Source organism: Tachysurus vachellii, chromosome 14 (assembly GCF_030014155.1).
Source record: "Tachysurus vachellii isolate PV-2020 chromosome 14, HZAU_Pvac_v1, whole genome shotgun sequence".
NCBI classification, from domain to species: Eukaryota; Metazoa; Chordata; class Actinopteri; order Siluriformes; family Bagridae; genus Tachysurus; species Tachysurus vachellii.
The window spans coordinates 66,565-79,281 of NC_083473.1; the positions used below are offsets into that span (position 1 = coordinate 66,565).

Sequence of the window (12,717 nt, forward strand, 5' to 3'; positions counted from 1 at the left end):
TACATAAAGCTGGTAAGCCTCTTCTTAATATTATTAACTCCTCGCTATCTTTAGGTTACGTCCCTAAGTCTTACAATTTGGCAGTTATTAAGCCCCTCATTAAGAAATCTAATTTAGATCCTAATGCACTATCAAATTAAAGACCTATTTCACACCTTCCGTTTATGTTTAAAATACTAGAAAAGGTTGTGTCTGTTCAACTGAGCTCCTTCTTACAGGAGAACAATATCTTTGAAGAGTTTCAGTCAGGTTTCAGGCCCCATCATAGCACAGAAACTGCACTTGTTAAAGTTACAAATGGCTTGTTCTTAGCTTCGGACCAAGACTGTATGTCACTATTAGTTCTACTTGACCTTAGTGCTGCATTCGACACTATAGTTCACAACATTCTCCTAGATCGCTTACAAAATTACACAGGTATTCATGGACAGGCTTTAAGTTGGTTTAAATCCTACCTGTCTGATCGATACCATTTTGTAGAATTAAATGGTGAATCCTCCAGTTTATTGCCAGTCAATTATGGGGTCCCTCAAGGATCAGTCCTTGGACCCCTGCGCTTCTCGATATACATGCTTCCATTAGGGAACATTATTAGAAGACATGGGATTAATTTCCACTGTTATGCTGAAGAGACAGTTATATATCTCATCTAAACCAGATGAAATAGCTAAATTGTCCAAATTAACTGAGTACGTAAAGAGTTAAAATATTGGATGAGCTGTAATTTCCTGTTGTTAAACTCTGATAAGACAGAAATACTACTTATACTTCCAAAAACCAGTACACAGAAACTCTCACAATTTAACTTCCATTTAGAGGGTTGTACTGTTACTAGTAGCTCGACAGTGAAAGACCTGGTGTTTATTAGGCAGTAACTTGTCTTTTGAAAATCATATCACCATATTACAAATACAGCCTTCTTCCACCTTAGAAATATTGTGTGGTGGAAATTTCTAATCTTAAGATGTTCATAAGGCTTTGTCCTTCTATGCTTGTACCCTGTGTGCGTCATGACCAGAGACTGACATCATCATCAGTAGGTTTTGTTAAGATTATGACAAGGGCAGTAGGGACTGGGGACGAGTTGTCCATAAACAATGTCCAATAGGTCCTCTAGAAGACCTTGGCCTGGTCAGATTAGCTTGGTCAGGAGATGCATGAGGTAATTTTGAGCCAATGATGGATGATGTTTTGCTTTTACATATCTTCGGTTTTCTTGAGTTCTGTCTATAAAACCTTGATGTAATCAATGATCTTGGCCCTTCATCCCTCATGCTACATGTGGAGTATTGGGTCCTGCTGCGCAGCTGAGCACAATAAATTGTGTAACCTTTTTACTCTTGCTCGTGTCTACCAGTGTTATACTTTATTCTTTAAATCTCTCTAACTTCGGAACTTCCACAACAATTGCCAAGCTGAGAAACATCCTGTCTGTATCTGATGCTGTGAAGCTATTTCATGCATTCATGACCTCTAGACTGGACTATTGTAATGAATTACTAGGTGGTTGTCCTGCATCTTTAATAAATAGGCTACAGTTAGTCCAAAATGCAGCTGCCAGAGTTCTCACTAGGACAAGAAAGTATGACCATATAACCCCAATTTTATCATCTCTACACTGGCTACCTGTTAAGTTTAGAATTGATTACAAACTGCTGCTACTTACGTACAAGGCTCTTAATGGTTTAGCTCCCATGTATCTAACTAGTCTTCTAACACGTTACAATCCTTCACGCTCTCTGAGATCACAAAACTCAGGACTTCTGGTAGTTCCCAGAATATCTAAGGCCATATCCACACTAATCCGGATATATTTGAAAACGGAGTTTACGTCTAAAAACGCTCCGCGTCCACATTATCATTTTCAAACGTTTTCCAAAAGTTGCTCATCCACACTGAAATGTATGAAAACGCTTACATCTCCCTACTGCGCATGAGTAAAGCTTCGACCTGCGCCATTTCCGCTAGGCGTTTATTTACTTTCGACTGCATCGCATGACTACAAATGCGTCATAGTATTCAAAAGCCTCCGTCTTCACAGTCCACACTAAGACGCGAAGACGGCGTTTTCAAATTTATCCGCTTTGGAGAGCGTCTTCCAACAGCTACGTTTTCGTTGACTTAAAACGCTGTCTCAGTGTGGACGAAAGGCCAAAACGGAGAGAAAAATATACGTTTTCAAACGAAAACGTATTAGTGTGGACATGGCCTAAGTCTACTAAAGGTGGTAGAGCGTTTTCTTATTTAGCTCCCAAACTTTGGAATAGTCTTCCTGATAGTGTTCGGGGCTCAGACACACTTTCCCAGTTTAAATGAAGATTAAAAACTCATCTCTTTAGTCAGGCGTGCACATTATACATCCCATAATACTGTGCACTATTATATCAGACTTGCAAATATTATGAACAGCAGATATGTTAATCCCTCTCCACTGCTTCTCTCTTTCTACCCATCCCGAGGCATCCAGAAACTGTACCAGCTCCGATCGTCTTCCGTGCGATGAAAATTTTGGACCTCCACTGAGATGAGGCCAACGCTGTGGGAATCCTGAGGCATCTAGTGATCTATCAGCTACAGTTAGACTTTGCTATACTGAAAAGATGTGAACTCCATGTGATCTTTTGCATCTATACAACATCTGTTTGACTGTATTTTTATAATCACACCCTCCAGTGTCACCCATATGAGGATGAGGTTCCCCTTTGAGTCTGGTTCCTCTCAAGGTTTCTTCCTTCCAAGGTTTTCTCCGGTTTCCTCCCCCGGTCCAAAGACATGCATGGTAGGTTGATTGGCATCTCTGGAAAATTGTCCCTAGTGTGTGATTGCGTGAGCGAATGAGAGTGTGTGTGTGTGTGCTCTGCGATGGGTTTGCACTCCATCCAGGGTGTGTCCTGCCTTGATGCCCAATGACGCCTGAGATAGGCACAGGCTCCACGTGACCCGAGGTAGTTCGGATAAGCGGTAGAAGATGAATGAATGAATGAATGAATGAATATATATATATATTGTACACATTGAATATAATGTGTAGTGCATTGTAAGTATGTCTAATAGTACACTGTATGTACTGACTATGTATGAGCAGATTGCATCATTTTCACATTTGCACATTTTCACCTGTATGTAAATTGTTCTGCAATTTCTGGAGCACGCTCCCAAGAATTTCACTCACCAAGGCACATGTGCTGTGGTGATGTGACAATAAAAGTGACTTGACTTGATATTTACTTTTAATATTTTCTATCCATATTGATCCCATTTTGTCAGTCTTGTTTTTCTCATCTGTGAGAGTTTTGTTAAATGTGCTGTGGTGATGTGACAATAAAAGTGACTTGACTTGAAATGTCTTTAGTTCTTAAATGCATGCAGTTATTTTGTATAGATATTTTTTCATAAATTTTAGAGAACACTTAATGTTTCATGATTTCATGTATAAAAGCTATAAAATGACTCATATGATGTTATAAGATTTTGTCCATGTGGCCCAGCCCTCAGTTCAGATATAACATGTTAGTGTAAAAAGTGAAACAATCTTCTGTAAAAGTACCAGAGGTTTGTTTAAAGATGATTAGAGGAACTATTAACTAACATTAATCCAAACAGTGCAGTTCAGTGTGGCATTAAAATAATAAACCATGCAGTAATACAGTTATAAATAAAAATACTCACTCAGCTTTTCTGGAGGCTTTGACCACTGGCAGCAGCCTCAGAAGACATTCATGTGATGGATCATATTCACTCAAATTAAACACATCCAGCTTCTGTTCTGAGGTCAGTAACACAAACACCAGAGCTGACCACTGAGCAGGAGAGAGTCTGGTTCCTCTGAGACGACTGTAACCTCCTCTGTTCAGGTAAGTTTGTACTTCCTGCACTAGAGAATGATCATTCAGTTCATTCAGACAGTGGAACAGATTGATGGATTTCTCTGGAGATGGATTCTCCCTGATCTTCTCCTTGATGTACTTCACTGTTTCCTGTTTGCTGTGAGATCTGCTTCCTGTCTGTGGCATTAAGTCTCGTAAAAGAGTTTGATTGGTCTCCAGTGAGAGACCCAGAAGGAAGCGGAGGAACAGGTCCAGGTGTCCATTCTTACTCTTTAAGGCCTTGTCCACTGCACTCCTGAGGAGATCAGACATGTTTGGATTTCTGAAGAAATGAAAAAGTCCAGTGATTTGCTCCACAAGCACATTTGTATTTGTTAAAATAAAGCAGAAAACTACATATAAAGCAGCCAGAAACTCCTGAACACTCAGATGTACGAAGCTGAACACCTTCCCCAGGTGAAGCCCAAACTCCTCTCTGAAGATCTGGGTACACACTCCTGAGTACACTGACACTTCTCTGACATCAATGTTACACTCTCTCAGGTCTTCCTCATAGAAGATCAAGTTTCCTTTCTCCAGCTGGTTGAAAGCCAGTTTTCCCAGTGCCATGATACTCTCTCTGGTCTGCTGAGGATCAGGGTCACATTTCTGATGGTACTTTTGGTCCTTGTGTTTGATCTGAAAGATCAGGAAGTGTGTGAACATTTGAGTCAGAGTCTTGGGGATCTCTCCACCCTCTGCTTCACCCAACATTCTCTCTAGAACAGTGGCTGAGATCCAGCAGAAGACTGGGATGTGGCACATGATGTAGAGGCTTCTTGAAGACTTCAGGTGTGTGATGATTTTATCAGCCAGGCTCTGATCACTGATCCTCTTCCTGAAGTACTCCTCTTTCTGAGGATCACTGAAGCCTCGTACCTCTGTTACCTGGTCTACACACTCAGGAGGGATCTGATTGGCTGCTCCTGGTCTTGTGGTTATCCAGAGGAGAGCAGAGGGAAGCAGATTCCCCTTGATGAGGTTCATCAGCAGCACATCCACTGAGGCTGACTCTGTCACACCACACACTGTCTCATTCTTCTGGAAATTTAGAGGAAGTCGACACTCATCCAGACCATCAAAGATCAACACCACTTTGTAGGAGTCACAGTCTATTGATTCTAGTTTTCTTATTTCTGGGAAAAAGTGATGAAGAAGATTCATCAAACTGAGATTTTTCTCCTTCATCAGATTCAGCTCTCTAAAGGGAAGTGGAAACATGAAGGTGACGTCCTGATTTACTTCTCCTTCAGCCCAGTCCAGGATGAACTTCTGCACAGAGACTGTTTTTCCAATTCCAGCAACTCCTTTAGTCAGCACAGTTCTGATGGACTTGTCTTTAAAGATCTCATTACATTTGATGGGTTTCTCCTGTGTTGCTGGTCTCCTGGACGCTGCCTCAATCTGTCTCACCTCATGTTCATTATTGACGTCTCCACTCCAACCCTCTGTGATGTAGAGCTCAGTGTAGATCTCATTCAGAAGTGCTGAGCTTCCATGCTGTGAGATTCCTTCATTAATTCTTTTAAACTTCTTTCTCAGCTTGGACTTCAACTCTGGCTGATACACAGAGGGGAGTTCTAATAAACAAAGTAATATCTAGTTTAGTAATAAATAGTTATAATGCAAAATCGTACAAACACTGCTATTAATTCCTGACTGATGTACTAAATATTATTGAAGCTGGACCAGATACAACATGATATTAAAATTAAAATTAAAATTAAAACTAAAAGTGGTTCATATCTAAAACCATTTCCTCTCGCTAAAGTGAAGCTGATGGAATAAAGTCATGAGGCCATCCTTAAAAATATTTTGGTTTTTAGTAACAGTAAAAAAAAAAGGTCGGTAGGTAGATCTATATATATTTTTTTCAAGTTTCAATGTAAAAAAAAAGTACAAATTTGGTGATGGTGATTACGTAGGTATGACTTTAAACAAATTAGCATATTGTGACGTCACTGACTGGGTCTTCAGCCAGTGCCTTCGGGCGCATCATTGCAAACCTCATTTTGATGCTGGCCAGTTTTTCCAGAACTTCGTGCCAAGTTAAAGCGGTTTCGAGTTGTTTTAATGAATTCTTTAGATGTATTATGGTGCCCGAATCCGTATGACTTTGAACGGTGAGCACGAACATTTAGTTTACTGCAGCCGCAGCCATCATTACAAAGCGCGAACCGTTGTCTCTGACAGTGAATGAGAGAATGAGACGAAGCGAACGCACAGGCCATAGTGTGACATCCGGGAACCAATAGTGTAAACATAGATGACGTCACGGGATTTATTTTAAAAGAAAGAACGTAGCCTTCGTTTGTATGTACTGTAGGCCTAGGCAATTTATATATTTACAATACTTACTAAAATATAATTAATATTATTTTATTGCTTTTGTATTAGTTGTTTGAAGAGTAAAAAAAAAAAGGTCAGTCTTAACGCAAATTTACAACCAGCAAGTCGGTCGGACTTAAAGCAAAAAAATAAATAAAATTGAGTCGGTCCTAAATTGACGGTCGGTCGGGTTACGGCAAACAAGAATATTTTTAAGGATGGCATGACTCAGAGCTCTTACTGTTGTGCAGTGTGTTAGCGATATCTGTGTGGTTCATGTTCTTCAGGACATGCAGTGTGATCTTCAGCGCTCCCTCTCTGGCACTGTGCAGATCCTCCTCATCCTCCACCTCCCTCTCAGTGCATGCTGGGTAATCTGAACTAATGAGCTCCCTAATCCTCTTCAGCTCATTCTTTATCAGAGTGATGACTTTGTGTTCCAGCTCCTGGTTAGAAACACACAGGAACAGATCTAAATATGATCATGTTACACAGTGAGAGAGGCTTTTATTTTATCAAAAGAAGAAAAGTCTCATTTTATTATCACATTTAAAACTCATACAACTGATTACCCTTAATGCTGCTGCACATCAAGACATTACAAGGGATCACAACACACACATTACACACTTTAAAAACAACACAAACACCTTGAATATAGAGTCCAGCTGGTTTGTGCTGATGCTTGATTTTTGTGGTCTGTGAACAAACAAAACACATTATGTAATATCAGAGCTGATCCTGACCTCCCTGGGGCCCTAAGCAAAATTCTGCTAAGGGGCCCTCCTACCTGACCCGTGAGCCATGTAAACCATTTGCCACACGTTCCCACTTGACAGCATCTCATCTACTAACAAATTTCAGCATAGCACCTGTAAGGTTTAGATAACTACTATTATTCATTTTATAAGCTATTTCATTAGGCCCCACTTAAACTGCCTCCATCAGATTCCTCTTTATCCATTTTCAAATATAAAATACTATTTATAATATGACTTGGCTCTTGCAATATTCAAATAGTGAATATACAATAGCAGATATCAGCAATTACGTTTTTACTAGTGTAAAATGTAATTCCTGATATCAAAAATATGGTTACTACTAGAAATCACACTCTTAATATTTACATTTTAAGTATTGAAAACTGAATTCTTGATATCAAAAATCCATATCATGTGAATGTATAAAAGCTAAAATGCTTGCCATACTGTGTCACTGTGTTTTATAGTATGCATTAGAGCAATACTTGATCCCTGATGGTTATTATTTACTGAGGGATGTGCATTCATATTGACCTGGCATTATGCTCATTCCAATGTAACTCCATTGGTTTCCATATTGCATTAACGTTGTTGTAACCTTGAGAGATTATAAACATTGTCATTTAGGAGTGCTATCACGCTACTTTTTGTACTGGTCCCCACTTTTTTTTTCACTTTTCATGGCCAGATGGATAACTCCGCTTCATATTGTCATTTACACAGCAGGGGTGAGTCTAAGGTCAGAGCTTTAGGGGTGCTGAGCTCCTTTTCAGGGGTGCTGAAGCTAAGGTTATGATCAAAAGGCACACCAAGGCGTGTCATTTTAAATGTATTTATTATTATTATTATTATTATTATTATTATTATTATTGGGCTTTTAACTTTTTATTAAATGACAAATTCCTTTCACAAGATCATTATGGACTGTCCCTAGTCTCTCACCCGATTCTATCTTTTTTCTTTTAAAGAACTGTCGTATGTCCATTGCTCACTGGCAGGCCACACACACAGAGAGAGAGAGAGAGAGAGAGAGAGAGAGAGAGAGAGAGAGTGAGAGAGAGAGAGAGAGAGAGAGAGAGAGAGTAATGCTAGGAGTTCAGGAGTTAAGCCTGGTTCAGGTTAAATCCTCTGTGTGTGAGGAATGAATAAATACAGCAAAGTGAGTGTGTTTTCACACATACTGGTGGTATACAGTGATATGTCGTTTATTTTCACTCTGGTCCAAACGCCAGGGCTTCATGTTTCCATGACGACTGACCAGAAAAGACACACGTGACGTCATGTTTACATGACTCCCGATTGTTAAAATGAGTATCAAATAAACAATAACAATAAACTTTAACAACAGAGACACACGTACGCACTCCACAGGTACGCAGTTTATTTGTTGCGCTGCTGCTTTTGTTTCACGTTCTAGCAGTTAATAAACAGAACTGCATGCGTCTTGCGAAAGAACATTGTAACTGGCGCTACTTCTCTCCGTTTATGACTATGGACGAGTCACTCACGTCCTGTGCTACTCCACAGCGGTGGCGACCCGCTGGACTAAAATATTAATAAAAATTTTAGGGGTGCTGAGCTCCTTTTTAGCCTCGCCCATGCTACACAGTAAACATTAACACACGCTGTAAAACGGGGCAGGGGAGGCGGGGCCTTGCGTAATTTGCGGGGTCCTACGCAACTTGCGTAGTGTGCGTATAGGGCAGATCGGCTCTGTGTAATATGGACTATATGTATTCATAGCTGCACAAATCACACACTAATAAATACAGACACAGATATTTAACACTATCCTCTTAACACAATACACCGATTTCAGGATTTCCTAACTGACACCAACATGTTTAGAAACAAATGTTTGAATAAATGAATAAAATCTTTATATTGTCATTAATGTCCCAGGTGTAAATTTTCTTCTGTAGCACCACAGACCCTCCAGCTCAGGGACTGCAGATTGAACTGAACTCTTAAAGCACTGCACAGTTTAGTGTTTTACTGCTTCAACACCTGATAAAGCTCATGAAGGACTTCATAATGAGACGAGTGAGTTTGATCAGGTGGAACACTGCTGTAAAACACCTCACTATACTGACCTCACATCAGTAGAACTGTTTCTGAAGAAAAGTGGAGGATCCATTGACCGGTCACTCTTCATGGACACACAACTGGGTTCTGGGGAGTCTGATCTCTTTCCCTCCATCATTCTAGAATAGAAATATCAGCAATAATTAATACTCTGCTGTCTCAGCACTGTTAACTGCTTCAACACCTGATAAAGCTCATGAAGGGCTTCATAATGAGACGAGTGAGTTTGATCAGGTGGAACACTGCTGTAAAACACCTCACTATACTGACCTCACATCAGTAGAACTGTTTCTGAAGAAAAGTGGAGGATCCATTGACCGGTCACTCTTCATGGACACACAACTGGGTTCTGGGGAGTCTGATCTCTTTCCCTCCATCATTCTAGAATAGAAATATCAGCAATAATTAATACTCTGCTGTCTCAGCACTGTTAACTGCTTCAACACCTGATAAAGCTCATGAAGGGCTTCATAATGAGACGAGTGAGTTTGATCAGGTGGAACACTGCTGTAAAACACCTCACTATACTGACCTCACATCAGTAGAACTGTCTCTGTCTCTGAAGTTAAGTGGAGGATCCATTGACGTGTCACTCTTCATGGACACACAGATGGGTTCTGAGTTTGATCTCTTTCCCTTCATCATTCTAGAATAGAAATATCAGCAATAATTAATAGTCTGCTGTCTCAGCACTGTTAACTGCTACAATACCTGATAAAGCTCATGAAGGGCTTCATAATGCCCCTACTTGAACCGCCACCTTATTGTGGTGGAGGGGTTTGAGTGCCTGAATGATCCTAGGAGCTATGTTGTCTGGGGCTTTCTGCCCCTGGTAGGGTCTCCCAAGGCAAACAGGTCCTGGGTGATGGGCCAGACAAAGAGCGGTTCAAAACCCTTTATGAAGAAAGTTAAAACAAGGTCCGTGACGTCGCCCGGTATGGCGCAACCGGGGGGCCCCACCCTGGAGCCAGGCCCGGGGTTGGGGCTCGCATGCGAGCGCCTGGTGGCCGGGTCTTACCCCACGGGGCCCGGCCGGGCTTAGCCCGAAGGAGTGATGTGGGGCCGATCTCCTGTGGGCCCACCACCTGCAGGAGAAACCGTAAGGGGCTGGTGCATTGTGGATTGGGTGGCAGTCGAAGACGGGAGCCTCGGCGACCCAATCCCCGGACACGGAATCTGGCTCTAGGGACATGGAATGTCACCTCGCTGGGGGGGAAGGAGCCTGAGCTGGTGCGGGAGGTTGAGAGATACTGACTAGATATAGTTGGGCTCGCCTCCACGCACAGCTTTGGCTCTGGAACCCAACTCCTCGAGAGAGGCTGGGCCCTCTACTACTCTGGAGTTGCCCGCGGTGAGAGGCGGCGGGCTGGTGTGGGCTTGCTCATAGCCCCCCAGCTCAGCAGCCATGTGTTGGAGTTTACCCCAGTGAACGAGAGGGTCGTTTCCCTGCGTCTTCGGGTCGGGGAGAGGTCTCTCACTGTTATTTGTACTTACGGGCCAAATGGCAGTGTAGAGTACCCGACCTTCTTGGCGTCTCTGGGAGGGGTGCTGGAAAGGGCTCCGACCGGGGACTCCGTCGTTCTACTGGGGGACTTCAACGCTCACGTGGGCAGCGACAGTGACACCTGGAGGGGCGTGATTGGGAGGAACGGCCCCCCTGACCTGAACCCGAGTGGTGGTCTGTAATTGGACTTCTGTGCTAGTCACAGTTTGTCCATAACGAACACCATGTTCAAGCATAAGGGTGTCCATCAGTACACATGGCATCAGGACACCCTAGGTCGGAAGTCGATGATCGACTTTGTGGTTGTTTCATCTGACCTCCGGCCGTATGTCTTGGACACTCGGGTAAAGAGAGGGGCGGAGCTGTCAATTGATCACCACCTGGTGGTGAGTTGGATCCGATGGCCGGGGAGGAAGTTGGACAGACTTGGCAGACCCAAACGTACTGTGAGGGTCCCCTGGGAACGTTTGGCAGAGTCTCCGGTCAGAGAGATCTTCAACTCCCACCTCTGGCAGAGCTTCAACCAGATCCCGAGGGAGGTCGGAGACATTGAGTCTGAGTGGACCATGTTCTCCACCTCCATTGTCAACGCAGCCGCGCGGAGCTGTGGCCGTAAGATCTCCAGTGCCTGTCGTGGCGGCAATCCCCGAACCCGGTGGTGGACCCCGGAAGTAAGGGATGCCGTCAAGCTGAAGAAGGAGTCCTATCGAGCCTGGTTGGCCCGGGGGACTCCGGAGGCAGCTGATAGGTACCGGAGGGCCAAGCGAGCTTCAGCCCGGGTGGTTGCAGAGGCAAAAACTCGGGTCTGGGAGGAGTTCGGTGAGACCATGGAAAAGGACTATCGGTTGGCCTCGAAGAAATTCTGGCAAACCGTCCGGCACCTCAGGAGGGGGAAGCAGTGCCCTGCTCACACTGTTTATAGTGAGAGTGGGAATCTGCTGACTTCGACTGGGGACATTCTCGGACGGTGGAAGGAGTACTTCGAGGATCTCCTCAACCCCACCGATATGTCTTCCACTGAGGAAGCAGAGGCAGAGGGCTCAGTTGAGGACTCGTCGATCCCCCAAGCTGAGGTCACTGAGGTGGTTGAGAAGCTCCTCAGTGGCAAGGCACCGGGGATGGATGAGATCCGCCCTGAGTACCTCAAGTCTCTGGATGTTGTGGGGCTGTCTTGGTTGACACGCCTCTGCAACATCGCATGGCGTCTGGGGACAGTTCCTCTGGACTGGCGGACTGGGGTGGTGGTCCCTCTGTTTAAGAAGGGGGACCGGAGGATGTGTTCCAACTACAGGGGGATCACGCTCCTCAGCCTCCCCGGAAAAGTTTATGCCAGGGTACTGGAGAGGAGAATCCGGCCGATAGTTGAATCTCGGATTCAGGAGGAACAATGCGGGTTTCGTCCCGGTCGTGGAACACTGGACCATCTCTATACCCTCACCAGGTTGCTGGAGGGTTCATGGGAGTTTGCCCAACCAGTCCACATGTGCTTTGTGGATCTGAAGAAGGCATTCGACCATGTCCCTCATGGTGATCTGTGGGGGGTGCTCTGGGAGTATGGGGTCCGGCGCCCTCTGCTAAGGGCTGTCCGGTCCCTATATGACCGGAGCAGGAGTTTGGTTCGCATTGCCGGCAGTAAGTCAGACTTGTTCCCGGTGCATGTTGGACTCCGGCAGGGCTGCCCTTTGTTACCGGTTCTGTCCATTATTTATATGGACAGGATTTCTAGGCGCAGTCGGGGGCCGGAGGGAGTCTGGTTTGGGGACCACGGGATTTCGTCTCTGCTTTTTGCAGATGATGTTGTCCTGTTGGCTTCTTCAAATCAGGACCTTCAGAGTGCACTGGGACGGTTTGCAGCCGAGTGTGAATCGGCGGGGATGAGAATCAGCACCTCCAAGTCCGAGGCCATGGTTCTCAGCCGGAAAAGGGTGGCTTGCCGGAAAGCCCCTGCCTCAAGTGGAGGAGTTTAAGTATCTTGGGGTCTTGTTCACGAGTGAGGGAAGGATGGAGCGGGAGATCGACAGGCGGATCGGTGTATCTTCTGCAGTGATGCGGTCGATATACCGGTCTGTTGTGGTGAAGAAAGAGCTAGGCCGCAAGGCGAAGCTCTCTATTTACCAGTCGATCTACGTTCCTACCCTCACCTATGGTCATGAGCTTTGGGTCATGACCGAAA

At 44.2% G+C, this 12,717-nt stretch overlaps 1 protein-coding gene across 9 annotated transcripts in view; it reads right to left on the reverse strand.

Annotated features, from left to right (window-relative positions):
* The window catches only part of LOC132856661 (NACHT, LRR and PYD domains-containing protein 4-like), a 47,277-nt gene that overhangs the window by 24,449 nt on the left and 10,111 nt on the right, over positions 1-12,717 (reverse strand). For all 9 annotated transcript variants that reach the window (XM_060886300.1, XM_060886299.1, XM_060886303.1 and 6 more), the window contains 6 exons: positions 9,573-9,686; positions 9,311-9,421; positions 9,049-9,159; positions 6,845-6,893; positions 6,436-6,640; positions 3,670-5,446 (listed from right to left, as the gene is read on the reverse strand). In XM_060886300.1, the coding sequence (XP_060742283.1) occupies positions 3,670-5,446; positions 6,436-6,640; positions 6,845-6,893; positions 9,049-9,159; positions 9,311-9,421; positions 9,573-9,686 (2,367 nt within the window). The remainder of the gene's footprint in view (positions 1-3,669; positions 5,447-6,435; positions 6,641-6,844; positions 6,894-9,048; positions 9,160-9,310; positions 9,422-9,572; positions 9,687-12,717) is intronic.